The 17,711-nt window shown below is 51.8% G+C and overlaps 1 protein-coding gene across 4 annotated transcripts; it reads right to left on the bottom strand.

Annotated features, from left to right (window-relative positions):
• Positions 1 to 10,570: 10,570 nt before the first annotated feature.
• On the bottom strand, positions 10,571 to 16,151 carry SYCE1 (synaptonemal complex central element protein 1). 4 transcript variants are annotated; one of them, XM_037497171.2, is made up of 13 exons: positions 16,047 to 16,151; positions 15,037 to 15,099; positions 14,481 to 14,540; positions 14,061 to 14,135; positions 13,404 to 13,451; positions 13,111 to 13,165; positions 12,574 to 12,663; positions 12,299 to 12,362; positions 11,559 to 11,625; positions 11,352 to 11,475; positions 11,163 to 11,273; positions 10,947 to 11,034; positions 10,571 to 10,734 (listed from the first exon to the last, which is right to left on the bottom strand). In XM_037497171.2, the coding sequence occupies exons 1-13, from the start codon at positions 16,114 to 16,116 to the stop codon at positions 10,657 to 10,659; spliced, it is 993 nt and encodes a 330-aa protein (XP_037353068.1). In that variant the 5' UTR covers positions 16,117 to 16,151; the 3' UTR covers positions 10,571 to 10,656. The 4 variants fall into 4 exon arrangements, with proteins under 4 accessions (XP_037353068.1, XP_037353069.1, XP_037353070.1 ...); XM_037497172.2 differs by lacking the exon at positions 16,047 to 16,151 and adding an exon at positions 15,781 to 15,869; XM_037497173.2 differs by lacking the exon at positions 16,047 to 16,151 and adding an exon at positions 15,550 to 15,610.
• Positions 16,152 to 17,711: the final 1,560 nt, after the last annotated feature.

Here is a 17,711-nt window from a genome sequence, read left to right as displayed (position 1 = left end):
GTTTAATCATTGTTTGTGCTTTGGGGGTGCAGGACCCCCACAAGTATGCCTGCCACAGAGCTCCTGGCCCCTGGCCTACTGGTGCCTGTCCCACCTCCTCTGGGCCCCAGTTCTACAATCCATTTTTCAGAATAGTTTTTCAGTTTGGCTTTATCTATTCCTTTGCCTGCTTTCACGATGTTACACTTAGACGTGACACCACCTGTGTTCAGGAGTAAACCATCTAAAAAGGGGTGGGGCTTAAGGACACTCCGAGGTTGCCCAGCCAAGGCATCCCTGACAGGAGCCGGGCCTGCACAATGTACTGACTCTGTCTGAGCTTCTGTGGTACTAGGGGCGCTTGCCCAGGGCCCAACTCACACCAAAGCAAAGGGCAGCCAGACCTGGAGGTCACCCACGGGGTGGCCGGCAGGCAGCAGTGCCTGGTGCTGGAGAAGTTCCACCTCAAGCCCAGTATCTTGAAAGAGGGGCAGGGATGCTGACCATGAGGAAAATCTAGGAGCACTTCCAGAAGTCTGCCCTAAGCAGCAGAGACTCTTGAAGCCACTGAAGAAAGGCAGGCCCGTGGCCCCACTGTGGCTTCAGAAAGGTCACACCCAGAGGCAACTATGTGCACTTAGAGCTCTAAACAGCAGAAGTAAAGCCAATGAGTCACTGAAGCAACATTTAGTAAAAGTGTATTGTGTACCAAACAAAGGTATTTCACAACCCAGAGTGCTCAGCTCAAAGCCTGGAACCAGGCCCAGGAGCTCTGGGCAGAGCTACAAGGCACCTTAGAGTGGGCGGCCACACTCTTTATTCTTCAGCAATTGGTTATAAAACTACAGTTTGCCCAAATGGTAGGGAATTGGTCCAGGTTTCCTCATACCAACCTTGGGAAACAGCCCAACCTTTGCTTATGATTCCAGAGGCGCCAGCAAGAAGTGACCCAGGTCAAGCTAGCCTTGCGAAATAAGCTCTTGTCAGCTTTGCTGTCTGACTAAAGTTGCCTGGTCTGCTTAGGGAATTCTCATGGCTGGTCTCCATCTGTGTTCTATTTTATTTTATTTTTTTTTATATTTAAAGAGCAGGTTTATTAGAAAAGGGATAGGACATTAAAGGACACTTGCATAGACACAAGCGGGCAGGAAGAGCTGACCACGAAGGAACAGGTTTGCTGAGAGAGGCCTGCATGGTTGCAGGCGGGCACCCTTGAGACCTGCCTCCCCTGAGGGAGGTCAGTGAAGAGAAGTCAAACTGCTGCCCTGCAGGAGAGACTTGGTGAAAGGAAGCACAGGTGGGCAGACAGAATGCTGCCCTGTGGTTTATTTTAAAGAGAAAGATGAACAAAGAAAATGAACAGGCAATTAACAGATAAATTCAAATCATTAACCATATTGGGCTGTCGGAACTCATGACCTGTTGTCTAGTTCCGTCTGCTACAAACGTACGTGTGCAGACTTCTCCAACAACCCAGTACTTTAAAGTTATGTGAGCCCTGGGACCCAGCACTCTCTGCGGTAGCAGGTCCTGTGGAAATAAAGACAATTTGTGCCTGGATCATGCGGGAGCCACAGCAAATGCAGGGCAGACGAGGGGCACTCACACTCACCCATAAGTTTTGCATCAACAGCACCTCACTGATAAGGGGAGGCATGGAGCCAGCTGCACAATGCAGGACACTGTGGAACAAGCAAGATCCTGGCCTTTTTACTGATCGAATAATCACACAGCATCAGTTACATGGTGCAGGAGGACAAGGAGAAAAAGACGGTGAAACTAAAGAATGTGCTGTTGTCATCTAGGGCTTTGCGGGGGACATGAGTTTGCTGACCAGATGATTCTTATCTGCTCAAAGACCAAGTATTGTCATCGAAACCAGACCCCAGGCCCTGGCCATGGTTCAGTGCTTATCAACAAGGCGTCCACTGATCAGCTTCTGGCGTCCCTTGGCATACACGGGTCCTCAGCCCCCAGGGGTTCCGGGTTTTACCTTGTGATGCACGCCCTTCCCAGGGTGACCAAGCTATCTGCTCTTGGTTGATTTGAAAGGCACCTTGTAAGATTTTGTGATGATTGATTGACTGGGTGGTTCTGACCTTTGTATAGGAGTGCAGAACTGCAGGTGACAATAATGGTGGCCTAGTGGGCTGCTTAAGTCTAGCGGGGGACCCACATGTCCCCCTTTTTTAAATTTTATTTAAAGAAAAACAAGCATAGGGGGAATATCATTAATAGGATATTTCCATTAGAAGAAATGGGAGTGCCACATGGAGATCGATACATAGTCTGGTCTGTACTAGACATCAAACAAAGTGGATCATTTAGTAAGTGAATAGTCCAGGTTGCAGGCAGGCTGTGGACAGGGAACACAGTCACATCACCGGGTGTCTCTGGTACCTAGAGCAGAGGAAACATTAGTGCCTATGGGTGGTTCTGGGCCAATCCAACTTATGACTTGAAAAACTGGGGCATTCATAACATGGGTCCACTTAACATGGGCTTGTGTCGTTGGTAATAAAATCAAGGAACATAAAACTACCAGCTTGCTATTAGTGAACAACAGATAACTGCTGGTACTGGGAAAGTTACAGGGAGGTCAGCAGAGCTTCAACACAGAGTTCTCTGGTGTAGGCAGCACAGGGCTTTTAAAATGACAAGAAAATCAGCAAAAGTAATAAAACTATACCAAACAAAATCCAAATTGAGACCTCTAACATTGAGACCGGAGAACCAGTTTTGTTGGATTTAGCCAATGGGTAATGTTGTTTAAATGTGCCAGTGTGGCATTTTGTGCTTTGTGTTGTAATTGTGCCAATTGTTGTGATAGTTTGTCTCTAAGGTCCATGACATCACATCCAAGGTTATTATGGAACACACCATGAGGTTGTCTTTGAACCTCTTCCCAGGAGAGGTTGCACTAAAAGAAATAGGAGTTACACAGAATGGTCTCACAACAAGCCACAACAGAGTCTGTGGTGTCCTGAGGGCTTGTTGATGTTCATCAAGTCAGCATACAGCAGCCTCAAGGGCATCAAGTCTTTATATCTGATGTTCCGGAAGATTGCACAGTCAATGGGAAGGGATCTTCTCACTGAGGCCAAGAACATTCTTAAGACAAAAAACTTTCCCCTGGGGACAGGAGAAGAGGTAATTAAGATTTTTTTTTACAAGTTTGCCTGTTCTTAGACTTTTATCAAAATCTGAGGTTTGAAATTTACCTCAAAATTTGTATTTCTTGGGCCTCCCCGGCGGCATAGCTGGTTGAGTGCTGTGCTGTGAAGCTGTTCGCAGCCTCTGCAGTGCAGGTTCGATTCCTGGCTGGCCAGGGAGATACCTACATGGCATGGCAGACCTCTCCTCTCTCGCCTGCTGCTCCCCTTAGCAGTGTCTTCAGTCCGTCTGCCTGTTCTGCTCCCAACTCTGTCTCTGGTGAATTCTCTCACACTCCCATGCCTCTGAGCTGTACCCCAGTTCTTGTATAAATAAAGAAAATCTTAAAAAAAAAAGTTGTATTTCCACTTTATATTTTTTACCAGGTTAATTAGTTTCAACAAGAAACTCAACTTTTTACAGGCCCAATAAACAATTTAAAAGTTTTAACTCAACCAATAAGCATTTTGTAGGAAACACAGGGAAATAGAATTTTTTAAAAGATTTATTTATTTATGCATAGAAGAACTGGGGTACAGGCCAGAGCCATAGGGGGGTGGGTGAGAGGATTCACCAGAGACAGAGTGGGGAATAGAACAGGCGCATTGACTGAAATACACTGCTGAGGGGAGCAGCAGGCGAGACAGGAGAGGTCTGCTGTGCCATGTTGGTAACTCCCTGGCTGGGGATTGAACTCATGTTGCAGAGGCTGCGGATAGCTTCATAGGTTGCATCTTAACCCCTTGCGCCACCAGGGAGGCCCAGAATTTTTTACCTATAGAACAGATCAGAACAATATCTTAGGGTGGACAAAAGGAGAGTCCAGTCCCCACAGCTGGAAGGCAGCAGTGACCTGTCAGTGACCTCAACCCTGGAGCAAAGTTCCAGGCAGCTGCTCTCTGAGACCGGGCCATCCCCCACCAGCCTGCCACAGTGAGTTGGGGCTGCTTGGATAAGAACCTTCTAGTCCCATGTAGTCATATTATACCCATTTCCTAGAACCTTAACATTTTTTTTTGTCAATGAACTTTGAATACCGTTTTTAGAAATACCATTTAACATTTTCTTAAAAACAGCAAATGGCAAACTCTAGTGTCCTGGACACTGGCTGCCTCTTCGAATAACTGGAACAGCTTGAAGCATTTTTCCCTCTGATTGTCTTTCATGAGAACATTTTTCTATGAGTGATTCAAAATCTGTTGCAGGCGGTTGTCCCTCTTCTGATCTTGGCTGCACCCACACTGCGGTGGGGGCTCAGGAGGGGAGGAGGAGGAGTCAGAGCAGGAGCCCCAGGCCATTTGGACGTAATAATGTGTTTTTATCCTCTTGAAGCCGTCTTAGTGCTAATTGACAGAGATTCCAAGTGGAAAGGTGAGATTCTCTTACCTGGCTGGCTTACCCATTGCCCTACGTATTTCCAATTATTTAAATACAAGTTTTTTTTCACCAGGGTACCAGGTGAAAAAATCTCTTTCTGGTGGTTATCAAGAGATATTCTAACTGCCACCTTGTTACCTTGTAGTGGCCACTTTTACAAGCTCCTGAGAGATTGGGGCCTGGGAGTGGTGGCAAGAGATTGAAATGTCTTTAGAATTTCCTGGAACTTATCAAAAGATCTAGTAGGTGGTACAGCCGCTCCCTCTCCTTGACTGAAAAATTCCCCAGCACGAGCCTCTGGAGAGGTGTCATGACCAGGGTCAGTCTCAGAGAGTCCAGTCAAGTTGCTTCTGTAGTATTTATTTGTGGAGGAGGAGCATTAGCTCGCTGAGCATGGCTCTGTTGGACTTATGAAAACTGCCTCATTTATTGACTGAATAGCAAATTTACATAAATTCCATATTTTAAAATGAGAAACACATTTTAAAATTCCATATTTTAAAATAATTCCATATTTTAAAATGTGTCTAAATCTCTGTCTTCGTAGATTTTCCCAAATTTTTAAAATTAAGATTCCTTCTTAAGAATTTTGTGACAATACGTTTTAACTGCCTTTAAAAATTGAGAGCTCTCTTTATCAGACACATCACACTCCTGGGTTAGTAGGAGAGTGTAGCGGCAGGAGGACACAGGGCAGGTGTCGGGTAAGGAAAAAATGTCAGGCTTTTCTGCCCTCCCGCCATCAGGATAGATGATGGATCCTTGCGGTGCTGAACGTATGCCTGATGGCGGCACCTGGAGCAGGGTGTGGGCCTAGGTAGATGGGATTCACCTGGGCTGAGACTGGGCTTTTAAGGGCGGCGTCACGGGGACGCCAGCAGAAGCCGAGAAAGCAGCAGCAGAAGCCGAGAAAGAGGCAGAGAACGTTGGAGAGCCCAGATAGAGTGAGGACTTGCTGGGGGCTGGGGTCTACCAGCCTCCCGGCCCCCCAGCACCCCTGCCTGCTGTGTACCAGGTAAATCTAAACAAAAGCCTGCAATAGCCACTGAGGCCTCTGACTCCTCCTTTACCCGGTCTGCTGGATCAGAAAACCTGCACTGTGGTCTTCCCGACCCTACAATTGGCGTAAGTCGGCAAGATGATCCATGCAGACGGGTATGGAGCCCTCCGAAGACCTGCAGGGACTGAGGAGTAACAGATCATTTGCCTGTGACGACGCTGGAGGCATCATGGCGACACAGGAGAGGGACAAGGTCCGGGAGCTACAGGACGAGACCTTGCGTGAAGGAGACGCCCGAGAGGACCAGCCAATGACCCCCGAGGCAGCAGGAATCGCTGGGGAAGAGAGGACCACAATTCGGAGCTCACCAGTGCTGATGGCAGGGAGAGGCCAACGGACTTGGACTAATGGACGTGGACTGACAATCCCTCCAGAAGGTGGAAGATCTTTGGCAAGTTAAGTTTTTGGGACCCTGAGGGAGGGTACTATTTGTACACCCCAGGAGATGGGAATCTGGGGGTTGCCAGTGGGCCTTGATGGCCAAAAGCAGCCTGTGTATGCCCAGCAGCTAAGCAGAGGAGAAAAGCCAACTGAGAAGGCAAAAGCTGGTGCTGATGCTAAGTTTGGGAAGCCTGAGCGGCTGCTAAGCACTAAGTAAGCTGAGGAAGACCAGTGAGTCTTGTAAAATCACCTGTGGGCGATGCCCTGCTCATTCCTGAGTGAGGGTGAGGAGCTGAGGAACCCGTCCTCGGGGGACGGGTGGGGAATGCGGCTTGGGGTGGAGCCCAAGCCGAAGAGGGGACCCGAGAGAGGCCGTATGTAGAGTTTGGATCCCCGACCCATGTGCGTGTGCAGGGGGCTGGCCTGAGTGCAGGGGTCTGCGAGTCGCATTGGTGGCTATGAAAGCCGAGTGTTGGAGCGACTGCAGACAGAAACCCTGAGGGTTGGCGATTACCCCCAAAGAATAGAGAATCCCCAATCCAGGAGTGAGTGCATCCTGGGGGTGGATGCGGTGTGTGGCTTGTAGCCGAGACTACAGCCAGGGGTCAGGAAGCCTGATGGCTCCTGGCATGTGACAGAGATGTCGAGAGATTTCCCCTCCCTCGTATGAGCAGTGCCTTTGGCAGCAGATGTGGTGGATCATCTGCTGGTACCAATAATTGTCTTTGGCCACTAGGTTGGTGTCCTGCCTGGACTTATTTGTGTTCTGGTGTATTTTGTTGTATTGTGATATACTTCAATTACTTCCGTGGGCCATGGCTGCAGTGTTCATATTGCCAAGAGACATGTGTTTATGACTTGTATATAAAGACTGATAAAGGGCCTCCCCGGTGGCGCAGCGGTTGAGCACTGGGTTGCGAAGCTGCCCGCAGCCTCTGCAGCACTGGTTCGATCCCCGGCTGCTCCCCGGCCCCCGGAGGAGGGTCCCACATGGCGCGCAGACCTCTCCTGCCGCCCGCTGCTCCCCTCAGCAGTGTCCTTCGGTCCCTCTGCCTGCTCTGCTCCCCGCTCTGGCTCTGGTGGATTCTCTCACCCTCCTGCGCTTCTGACTGTGCCCAGTGCTTGCATAAATAAATAAAAAAATAAAAATAAATCTTAAAAAAATAAAAATAAAGACTGATAAAGACTATATGGCAGAATAACCCTTAGAGGTGGACTGTAGCGTAAGGAAAAAATGTCAGGCTTTTCTGCCCTCCCGCCATCAGGATAGATGATGGATCCTTGCGGTCCCGAATGCATGCCTGGTGGTGGCACCTGGAGCAGGGTGTGGGCCTAGGGAGATGGGATTCACCTGGGCTGAGACTGGGCTTTTAAGGGCGCCGTCACGGGGACAGCAGCAGAAGCCGAGAAAGAGGCAGAGAACACCAGAGCACCCAGATAGAGTGAAGACTTGATGGGGACTGGGGCCTGCCAGCCTCCTGGCCCCCCAACCCCCCAGCACCCCTGCCTGCCGTGTACCGGGTAAATCTAAATAAAAGCCTGCAAAAGACACCGGGGCCTCTGACTCCTTTACCCAGTCTGCTGGGTCAGAAAACCTGCACCGTGGTCTTCCTGACTCTACAGCAGGTTATCTATGATCGGAGCAGACGGGGTAAGAAGTCCTAGAGCCCTCAGTGGCTTTTCAGGCTTTTATTGGGATTTTACTGGGTACACAGCAAGCGGGGGTACCGGGGGGCCAGCCTCCCAGCCCCCAGCAAGTCTTTACTTTTTCTGAGCTCTCCAGCATTCTCTGGTGGTCTATGCTTCTCTTTCACTCCCTTTCGCTCTCGTTCTGCTTCTCTGCTTCCGTTGGCGTCCCTGTGACACTGCCCTTATAAGTCCAGTCTCAGCCCAGGTGTACCCACTTAGGCATGCCCACACCCTCCTCCAGGTGCCGCCATCAGGCATGCATTCAGGACCACAGGGTTCCATCATCCATCCTAATGGCGGGAGGGCAGAAAAGCCTGATACTTTTTACCTTACCCTATAGAGAGCTTTAAGTTGATCTTTATAACTGCTCTGAGTGGTGGGGGGGATTATTACCCATGTTTCTAAGAGAAAGGAAAGACCAAACTGAAAGCATCACAGACCCTGAGTCTGTGGCCTTTGACCAGGGAGATTTAGAAGAAAAAGAAGACAGGAAAGGCAGGACTGAAAGTATCTTCTCACTGCTTTGTCACAGACTGGGTCTGTGAAGCCTTTGGCCAGACCTGAGAGGATGTCCAAGTCTCTTCTCAGTGCTTGAGAAGCAGGGTGCGGGGTCCCTGTTTGGGCACCACTTGTTGCGTCAGCAGCACCACACTGATAAGGGGAGGCGTGGAGCCAGCTGCACAATGCAGGACACTGTGGAACAAGCAAGATCCTGGCCTTTTTACTGATCGAATAATCCCTCAGCATCAGTTACATGGGGCAGGAGGACAAGGAGAAAAAGACGGTGGAACTAAAGAATGTGCTGTTGTCATCTAGAGCTTTGGTGGGCCATGCTGACCAGATGATTCTTATCTGCTTGATGACCAAGTATTGTCATCGAAACCAGACCCCAGACCCTGGCCATGGTTCAGTGCTTATCAACAAGGTGTCCACTGATCAGCTTCTGGCATCCCTTGGCATACACGGGTCCTCGGCCCCCGGGGGGTTCCGGGTTTTACTTTGTGATGCACGCCCTTCCCAGGGTGACTAAGCTTTCTGCTCTTGGTTGATTTGAAAGGCACCTTGTAAGATTTTGCTATGACTGATTGACCGGGTGATTCTGACCCTTGCATAGGAGCGCAGAACTGCAGGTGACAATAATGGTGGCTGCGCAGGCAGTTTAAGTCTAGCAGACCCACACCAGGGAGCTCCAAACCAACAAACACACTCCATTCAAGGGGGACAACAGGGAGCATTTCCCTGGTGACGGGAAGCAAGGCTGTTGCAGCCTTTTTGAAAATAATTGGCAAAACCACCTCTGGGAAAATGGTATGTGGCCCTTAAGGGAGTCATTTCCATAGAATAATACATAAATCACTATATAAACATTAAGCAGCCTTCATGAGGCCCTACATGAAATTTTTTTAAAACGCCAGAAACAAGAATTGTTTTGAATATCCTGATACAAAATGTGGAAACACAAATAATTTTGGAAATATGTCCTGTGAATTAATGGTTTTTGCTTGGTTTTGAAATGGCCTTGAAAATTGGCCATCACAAAGATATGGTCAAAAGAGCTCTTGAGGGCCTCCCTGGCGGGGCAGGCTGTTGAGCGCAGTGCTGTGAAGCTGTCCGCGGTCTCTGCAGCGCGGGTTCGATCCCTAGCTCGTCGTGCAGATACCCACATGGTAAGCAGACCTCTCTGGTCTCGCCAGCTGCTCCCCTCAGCAGTGTACTTCAGTCAATCTGCCTGTTCTGTTCCTCACTCTGTCTCTCGTGAATCCTCTCACCCACCCCCCTACATCTGGCCTGTACCTCGGTTCTTGTGTAACTTTATCAATCTTTAAAAAAAGCTCTTGAAAATCAGGAAAGTAAATATCCCCTTCTAAAAACAGGCAAATGAGTTAAAAAAATAAACACGTGGCCAGTGAAGTTACAATGGTCACTCTTCTCCAGTCTTGCAGTGACCAAGCACACGCAAGGTGACCAGTGACGGAAAGTGCACAAAGCTCTGTACCACCTACAGCCTGTGTTCAGCCATTTTGTGTTTTTAGCCATTCAGTGACCTATCTGTAGACCCCCTTCCATTTTTAAAGTACAAGCTCATAAAACTCAGGCTTTTCCTGTTTTTTTGTACATAGTTACCTTCTAATTCTTTTTTTCCCCATATAAACAGGTGTTGAATTTTGTAAAGGTCTCTCCTCCTCAGCTGAACTATGTTCTCTCATTATTTTATCGTGAACCAACTACAGTTAGTCGTCTGAAGCATGGGCGTGCCTGGATTGCAGCTTTTAAATGGGACACTTCCATTGTCACCAGGTGAGAAGCCAGCTTCTCCTGGGAGGTACTGCTGTTCTGACAGTTTGTCACTCAGGTGTCACGTCTGTATGCGGACAGTGCTGTCCCATGTGAGGCCTGCATGGGATCTGCCCTCCCAAGAGAAGGACTCTATACAGTCATGGGTTCTGACCACCGCCTTGCCCTCAGCTGGACAGCCACAGCCACGGCAGCTGCAGGTGACAGCCCCAGCAAGCCCGGGCTTCAGACACCTATTCTGCATGGTGATCTGTAAGCCTCCAGCCACACCTCCTTGCTTAACTGGGGGGCAGTGGGCAGGGGACTGACAAGGGCCCCGGCAACTAGTTCTTCACTGCTGGGGCTTCTGGGGCTCTGTGTGGCCTAGTCTTGAGTAAGGAGTTGAGGAAACCACTGCAGGGAGGGTCTGCAGCCTCCCAGGCCTGTCAGAGCAGGGGCGCAGGCCAGTATTGCTCTGCCTGGTGGCCTAGGAGAGCTTGTCAGGTCCTAGAAACCAACAGGCCAGACATGCAAGATAACACTGAGTGTCCTCAGTGGGACTCTGGCTGAGGCCAAGGGCTGGGGTGTGGCTACAGCTCCCTCAGTCTCAGGGCTGGGGTCTCAGGCCTCACCACTCCACCCTCACAGCACCGGCTACAGGAGGCAGTTGTACCAAAATAGCACCTTTATTCACCGCAGTGCCAGGACTAAGTACCAAGGTAGGGGGTGGGGGGATCTCCTTGCTAGGACGACACTGGGCCTTGCTTCATGGGCAGCTCCGGGTCTTCCTCCTCTCTGAGTCCAAGGGACTTGGGATTGGCCTGCGGGAGGGTAGGTCTGAGGGTGTGAGTGGCAACACTCCCCAGGCCTGCCCTGTTCCCAGCCCACCAATGCCAGCCTCCACCTCTTTGTCTGGGCTGTGGCCCTGAGGAAATGATTTTCCTTGAAGCACATTCTGTGAGGACTCCGGGGCCCTCCTCCTTGACCTCCCGCCCCCAGCCCCTCTCGGTAGAGATCTCTGCCCAGGGCTCACAGCTTCTCCGAGGCCAGTCCCTTCCTCTTGTTTGTTCTGGGCTTGAACCGGGACCTGCACCCCTAACATTTCCAGTTCCTCCTTCAGCCTGGACACAAAAGGGGGGTGGGGGGGAGGGAGAGGAATGAGAGGGTGTCAGACCAGGAGGGAGCCCGGAGGGGAGCAGACTCTTTAGCCAGCTTTCCCTTGGGGGCTGAGGCAGGGCTCTATACCCACCTCTGCCTCTTCTGCTGCAGCTGCTGGCATTTCTGCCACAGCTGCTCATGGCGCTGGGCCGCGGCCTCCAGGAGCTCCTGGGACTTCCCATTCTCTTCCTCAAACAGGTTCCTGGAGGGGGGGGGTGGGGCTGTCAGCACTGGCTGCTCCCTCTCTCACTCCTTTGTCCCTTCCCAGTCCTGTTCTTACACCACAGCTGCTGCTTCTTGGCTGCGGAGGAAGAGCCCCTCGGTGATGGTGGAGCGGCCCTTGGCCCCAAACTGGGAACACAGGCGGCGTTTCACATCCTCCAGCTTTGCCTCTACCAGTTTCTCTGCAGCAGGAAGGGGCAGAAGGACAGGTGAGAAGAGGTGAGGGTAGGAGAGAGGAGCGCCCCCCCCCCCACCTCAAGCCTACCTTCCTTGAGCAGCTGCTCCTTGTTGCTGTCCAGGGCCCCAATCTCCCCGACCAGTCGCTCCGGCCTCTGAGGGTAGAAAGGAGGCCAGTATCTCTCTCAGCTCTCCCCAGGTGCCAGAGAGGCCTGCCTGGACCAGGTCTCTGCTCTTCATGACTCAATGCCTCCTAATCCAGCCCTCTGAGCAGAAGGCAGGATCCAGGTTCAGAGGTTCGACAGACCAGAGGCTCGAGTTAAGCTCACATGGGGTGCTCAGGCACCTGCATGTTGGTCAGCCCAAGGGGGAGTATTTGCCATAGGGAATCTTGGAAGAACTACAAGTCAGACTGTTCTCTGGAGAGTTAGTCACCAGCCGCACGATGGCTCCCCCCCTCCACCCCCTGCAGTCACTCCTGTTTGGCCTGAGTGGCAAAAACTGAGGTATTTGGTCCCCAGCTATCCGCCCTGCGCCGGGATGGCCCCAAAAACAGCCATGGGTCTCTCGATGGACAGCCCCTCCTTGCTTCATGAAGGTGCCTCATGTCCACTGTAAGGCCCCGGAACAGTGGCAGAGATGTGGGGGGTGGGGGTGGGCAGGGCCAGCACAGATGTCAGTGGGGAGCAGTGAGGGTGGTAAGAGTAGACAGAGAATTTCAAGGCTCTTTCCTCAGGGACAGGGAGGGTATGGCAGGAGAGGAAGCCTGGCGGGTATCCCTCATTGTGGGCCTCGTGCTGCTAAGGCAAGAGGAGCTGAGTGACTCACGTGGAATTCCCAGAGGTCCTTGTGCTGACCCATCAGATCCTCCAGCTGTTCTTCGAAGTCCAATCTGGGGGCCAAGCATAGAGCATGAGGGCCCATGGGCTGAGCCACCCCTGCCAATCTGACCCAGTCAAGGGTCTTGCCATGTTTTTTGCTCTGCTGGGAAGGAGCACCTCTGCCACCCTGACCCTCACTTGAGGCAGCTTCTCTCTCACCTCCACCCCAACATCGGCCCACCTGTAGCCCATCTGCCCCAGGCCTTAGGCACCAGGCTTTACCTCAGCTGCCTCTGTTTGCTCTTCTCTTCCTCAATCTGGGAGTTGAGGGCAGAAATCCGTGCCTTGCACCCCTGCAGCACGCTATGCTTCCTGGGGAGGGCAAGGCAGTCCACAAATATGTTCTCTGAATGTCACCCCAGAAGAGTGTGGGGTGAGACTTCCACCTCTTGAGATTCACTTTAGCCTTCTAGATTGAGGGCCTCCTCTGTGACTACACAGGAGCAGGGGCCCCTGGAAGGACTGCTGGAGGGGCTGGGGGCAGCCACATAGGCAGAGACAGTGCAGAGGTGCACACACTCTCACATCTGAATTTCCCAGTTTCCAACCTCGGTGTGCTGGGACTTAGGGCCTCTGTTCACAAAATGAGTTAAGTAAGGATTTGGGTGGTGAAGTCAGACACAGCTGGGTGGGTGGCGAGTGAGAAGTGTCCTCAGGCCTACCCCCCTCACTGCTGCAGCCCTCATTTGTCCTACTTCACCTCCTGTGCATGCCCAGAATGAAGGGCAAGACAGAGCAAGGCTCAGCAGAAGCGCTTACCTCTGTGCTTCACCTTCCTTCTCCTGGCAGTGCAGCCGGAGAATCCTCAGGGTCTCTGCAGAGAAAGGAACCCAGAGCCCATGAGAGCATGTTAGGTGTCAGTTTTGGGCAGATAATGGGACCAAAGCCCATGAGGTCCACAACATCTGATGGGATTTCGCCATGTGCTGCAGGTCAGGGGGAATCACAGAATAAACCAAGCTGATTCATGTTCCAAAAGGTTTCCACTGCCCTGGAAAGTGGGCTTCTGTATGTCAGCCAAGGCCAGAAACAGGATGGAGCAATGCAGGTACCTTGCTTTTTGTTCAGGATCTCCTTCAGGCGCATTTTCTCTCCATTCACTGGAAAACAGTCAGAGAATCAAGCATCAGGCACCACCCCCTGCACCTTGGGGTCTGGCTGGTCTGCAGTCCTGGAAGCCCAACCTCAAATATGGACCCTCAGGTGGGTCCCTCTTGCACTCATGCTTCTGGTGAGCACCAGGGCCCTGATGTTGACATAGAGTAGCTATGAGGACTCATGAAAGATTTACATGGGTGGGAAAGAAAAATGTGTCACTAAAAACATATCAAACAGGAAGAAACACGTGACCAGACTGGGTCAGAGACAGGAAAGAGCGTGTCACCAGACTGAGTCAGGGCACCATCTGTAAAGGGAACGATCAGAGAAGCACTGTCTGGGAGGAGACATTTGAGCTAATGATGATGTGAGACAACAGGAACCTGTATTATCTATGGGATCACAGGTTGACAACAGCCCTGAAGTAGAAGAGTGTTTGGAGATCATATCTGGAACATTCCCATACCCACTGAGTGGCAGAGAGGGAGACTGGTAGGACCTGAGGCCAGAGGGGATGGGGCCCTTGGCTACAGAGGATGCTGGGTGTCAAGAACACTGGATCCAGGGAGCCATGACGTTGGTGACCTCTGGGTGACCCCTGGCATACTCACGAGAGTCAAGCTCCTTCTGCAGGGCCTCCCAGACAGTTCGGGCCTCTCCCAGCTCCTCGCTGGCTTTCTTTTTAGCTATGCAAAGAACACAGGACAGATGTGCAAGTGCAGCCTCAAGTCCCACTAGTACTTGCACAAGGTGCCATTTCTTAATGCTCTTCAAGCAAACCTAGCAGGGCCCAGAGCAGGAAGCAAGACTTCCAGAGCCCAAGCCCTCTGTGCTTGAACAGCTGGTAGCGGGCTAGGGTAACAGACAGTAACTAGCTCCTATAGATGAGGGTATACTTGGTGTAATGCTCTGCTGTAGTTGTCATAAAATACTTTGCAATTTCTAAATAAGAGGGACTGCATTTTTATTTTGTACTAGGTCTGCAAATCACGTAGTTAGCTGGGATTACAAGCCAAGGTCCCAGGACTCACCTTGCTGAACCTCGTTAATCCGGTTAATCAGGACCTCAACCCTGGGTTCCAGGTTTCCTGCTGCAGAAAGGAAAGGCAGTTTGAGGGATAGTGACAGAGCAGGCAGGGATTCACATTCTGGGCAGAAGAGGGGCAAGGAACAGATAAAGGAAGACACTGAGTCAGGTATGATAACCAGTGTCAAGTGAAATAGGGGAACAAGGAACTAAAAAATGTGCTTCAGATGTGGGTACCCCCACCCCTAAATCAAGTGAGGGGACAGGTCCCACAGCTCCCGGGTAGGGTGGGAGCCAGTGCAAAGGCCTTATACTTTCACCCTTTGCACTCTGCTGTCCCCTCTCAGGGGACATTGGTAGCCAATGTCCAGAAAGGTTCGGAGTGCAAAGGGTTAACTTTGAATTATATAGCCATACTTTTACTCCAAAGAAATAAGCTCAATAGTAAAAGACACTGAACAAGTTAATTTCTTAAGGCTGTGACTTTGGGGCCTGGAACTGAATCCTCCACGGCCTGACCCCAAACCTCAAGCTAAGCCTGGGACACAGGAGACAGTAACCTTTCTCCAACTTCTTCACCATTTCCATCAAGTCTTCAATTTTTTGCGAGGACTTGGTCTGCCCTGTGTAGATAAAAGCAAACATTTTAGAATTCTACAGGGGTAAGAGGTGTAAGAAAAGATCAGACATGCTGGGGCTGGGACAGCGTGGGCTGAGGGCAGGTCTCCAGCCAGCAGCCCTGCTCTGGGTCCTGATGTGGACATTGTGGGACTTGAATCAGGTCCCTTCTTTTTTGGCCTCTCCTTAGACTGTGAACAGTGACACCAGAGGCGAGGGAGGGGGCACTCATACTGCTCTAGGTCAGCGCCGGTGATGTCATGATGAGCCATAAAAAAGGTGTGTAACAAAAGCAGCAAAGAATCAGAAGTTATTGTAATTGGCCGGAAGCACAGCCAAGTACAAAGCTCTAGAAGCCTTTATTTCTAAAACGCCCACAAGGACCAACGTTTCCGAAGGGATCTGGTTCTCCCACAGACAAGCGATCATGTGAATCCCAGCCAGCAAGCGCTGACCTGCTGACGGTGAGCTCAGCACTCGCTTCTGGCCCCTCACGGAATGGCCCTGTCTCGGTAATGACTGTCCCCAGAGCTAAGGCCACGACGCAGATGCCGGGGCGCCCCGACTGGACCCGGCGTTGGCGGCGGGATTCCCGGCCCCGGCCGCCACCGAAGCCCACCAGCTTCCGCGCCAAATTCGGCCGGGGAAGGGCGAAAAGGCATCAAGGGAAGGGCCCTGCGCGCTACCTCCCGGCAGGAGGATCCAGACTCGCCGCCCGGCTCTGACGAGCGCCCCTCGACGCGCAGCGCGGGGGCGGCGGGATGAGGCCGGCGGGGCTGCGGTTACCGGGGCGGGCCGCGCACGCGCAGTCGGAGCGGGCCGCGCCCCGCCAAGGCCCCGGATGAAGGGCCCGCACTGTCCCAGGCTGCGCCACACCTGGCCGTGGGCCCGCCGAGGCCGCCCGCCCGCCGCCCGCCGCCCGCAGCACGGCCCGCCCGCCCGCTCGCACTACCTGTGTCCGTCTCCGCTGGGGCCGGTGCCCCCTCGGGCTCGGCGCTGGGAGGCCCGGGCCATCCCGACATCTCCCCTCGGCGCGCCCACCCGGAAGCACACACACCGCCGGGGCGGGCCAGCACCGCGCCTGCGCACTGCGTTTAGCCACCTCCGCGCGGCACGTGAGGGCCATGCGGGGACTGGACAAACCGCCAGGGCCGCACGCTGCGCACCGCGTCAGACAGAGGCGCAGTGTTCTCTGGAAGTAGTAGTGCGCATGCTTCAAACCGCCAGGTCAAGTCAGGGTTGGGGGCGGGGCTGCAGCCGTCTTGCAGGCTTGTGATTGGCTCGTTGAGGACCTGGCCTGTGCCGAGGCCTCCCCGGTTGACGTCGTGGATGCGCCTGCGCCGCGCTTGGGCCGCCTGCAGGCCCGGCGTCCGCGGGGCGTCTCGCTGCCAGCTCCGGGCGGCGCTGTCGCTGGACCCTGGTGGGGGCGCTGCGGAGCCAGGGGCCATGTCCTTCCCTGACCACCCCTGGCGGCCCTTGTCGGCTGCGTGCAGACGCAAGCGGAGGGCGAGCAAAGCCGGGGGAAGGGGAAAGGGTGAGGGCGAGGAGCATGTTTAGGCTTTAGGGTAAGGGATTGAGGGCTAGTGGGTAGAGGTTAGGGTGGGGTTAGGGTTTAGGTTTAAGGGTTTAACTTTTAGGATTAAGGGTTAAGGATTTAGGCTTTAGGGTTGGGGTTAGGGTTTAGTTTAGGTTTCATGGTTTAGTGTCTGGGTTTAGGGCTGAGGCCAGGGTTTAGGGTTAGGGGATTGGGGGTTGGCTAGGGTTAGCAGGGCTAGGTGAGTTTACAGCGCGAGTGTTCAGGGGGAAGAAATAATTGAAAGGGTTTGATGGTTAATTACATGTAGTTGTGGTGGAGGCAAGAATCAAAGGTTCTTTCAAGGTTATTAATTTGAATAACCGTTTGAAATAAATATATAACCGTCTGAAACTTTTAAAATAGAAGTTTCACATTTTAAAAGTTTGTGTGCTTTATAATGTCTTAGAGTAATGCTTCCTGTCCTTCAGTTACACAATTTGAGAGTCAGAAAAGAGTTTATAGTTTCTTAGAGACCCCAGGCCTCCCGTCCTGGGCCTTGTGTGGGGGAGCTAGAGATGGAGGCAGAAAGAGGCATGTTTTAGAGGATCACAACTGTCTCTCTGTGAACTGTCATCTTAGGGGAAAGAGCCACACCCTGAGGAAGAAAACTCAAAATATTAAAGAATGGGAGAGCTGTGGAAACTAATAATGTCAAACACTTGAAAGAAAGCAATACAATTTTAAAATTATGCTTGTATTTCAGAGTTGCCCCGCACATGGTGTGTTTGCAGGTTAATAGCTACAACTGTCCAGCCTTTCTAAAGGGCTGAGTCATGATTTATACTTGAATCAAATGCTTTTGGGGATTCCAGTTAGTTCTCGTCTAGCCAGTCACTGAAAAGCTTTGCCTTTGTCTTTAGGGAGGGCACTCGTAGGGACTATAGAATGTTAGGCTAGTCAGGTATTCCTTCCTTTATGTCTTTTCCATCTGATGAATGGGAAAGGATATATTTTGTCTGGGTGAAGCTGTAAATAAGTTTGAAATCACTCTCTTGCAGATGATGGTTCAAGCCTGGAAGATGACGCGGTTGGGACACTTCA

Source organism: Talpa occidentalis, unplaced genomic scaffold (assembly GCF_014898055.3).
Source record: "Talpa occidentalis isolate TD23 unplaced genomic scaffold, MPIMG_talOcc4v2.1 talOcc4.8, whole genome shotgun sequence".
Lineage (NCBI taxonomy): Eukaryota > Metazoa > Chordata > Mammalia > Eulipotyphla > Talpidae > Talpa > Talpa occidentalis.
Note: the sequence above shows the minus strand (reverse complement) of the source record. Positions and strands in the feature narration are given on the sequence as shown.

Bases quoted from the DNA above. Each gene is read 5' to 3' on its own strand.
- SYCE1 (XM_037497171.2), bottom strand. From the start codon at position 16,116: ATGTCGGGATGGCCCGGGCCTCCCAGCGCCGAGCCCGAGGGGGCACCG. The intron at 15,100-16,046 runs GTAGTGCGAGCG...TTATCTACACAG, and splicing joins CCCAGCGGAGACGGACACAG to GGCAGACCAAGTCCTCGCAA. The intron at 12,363-12,573 runs GTAAAGCCTGGT...CTTGGCCCCCAG, and splicing joins AGCAAACAGAGGCAGCTGAG to ATTGGACTTCGAAGAACAGC.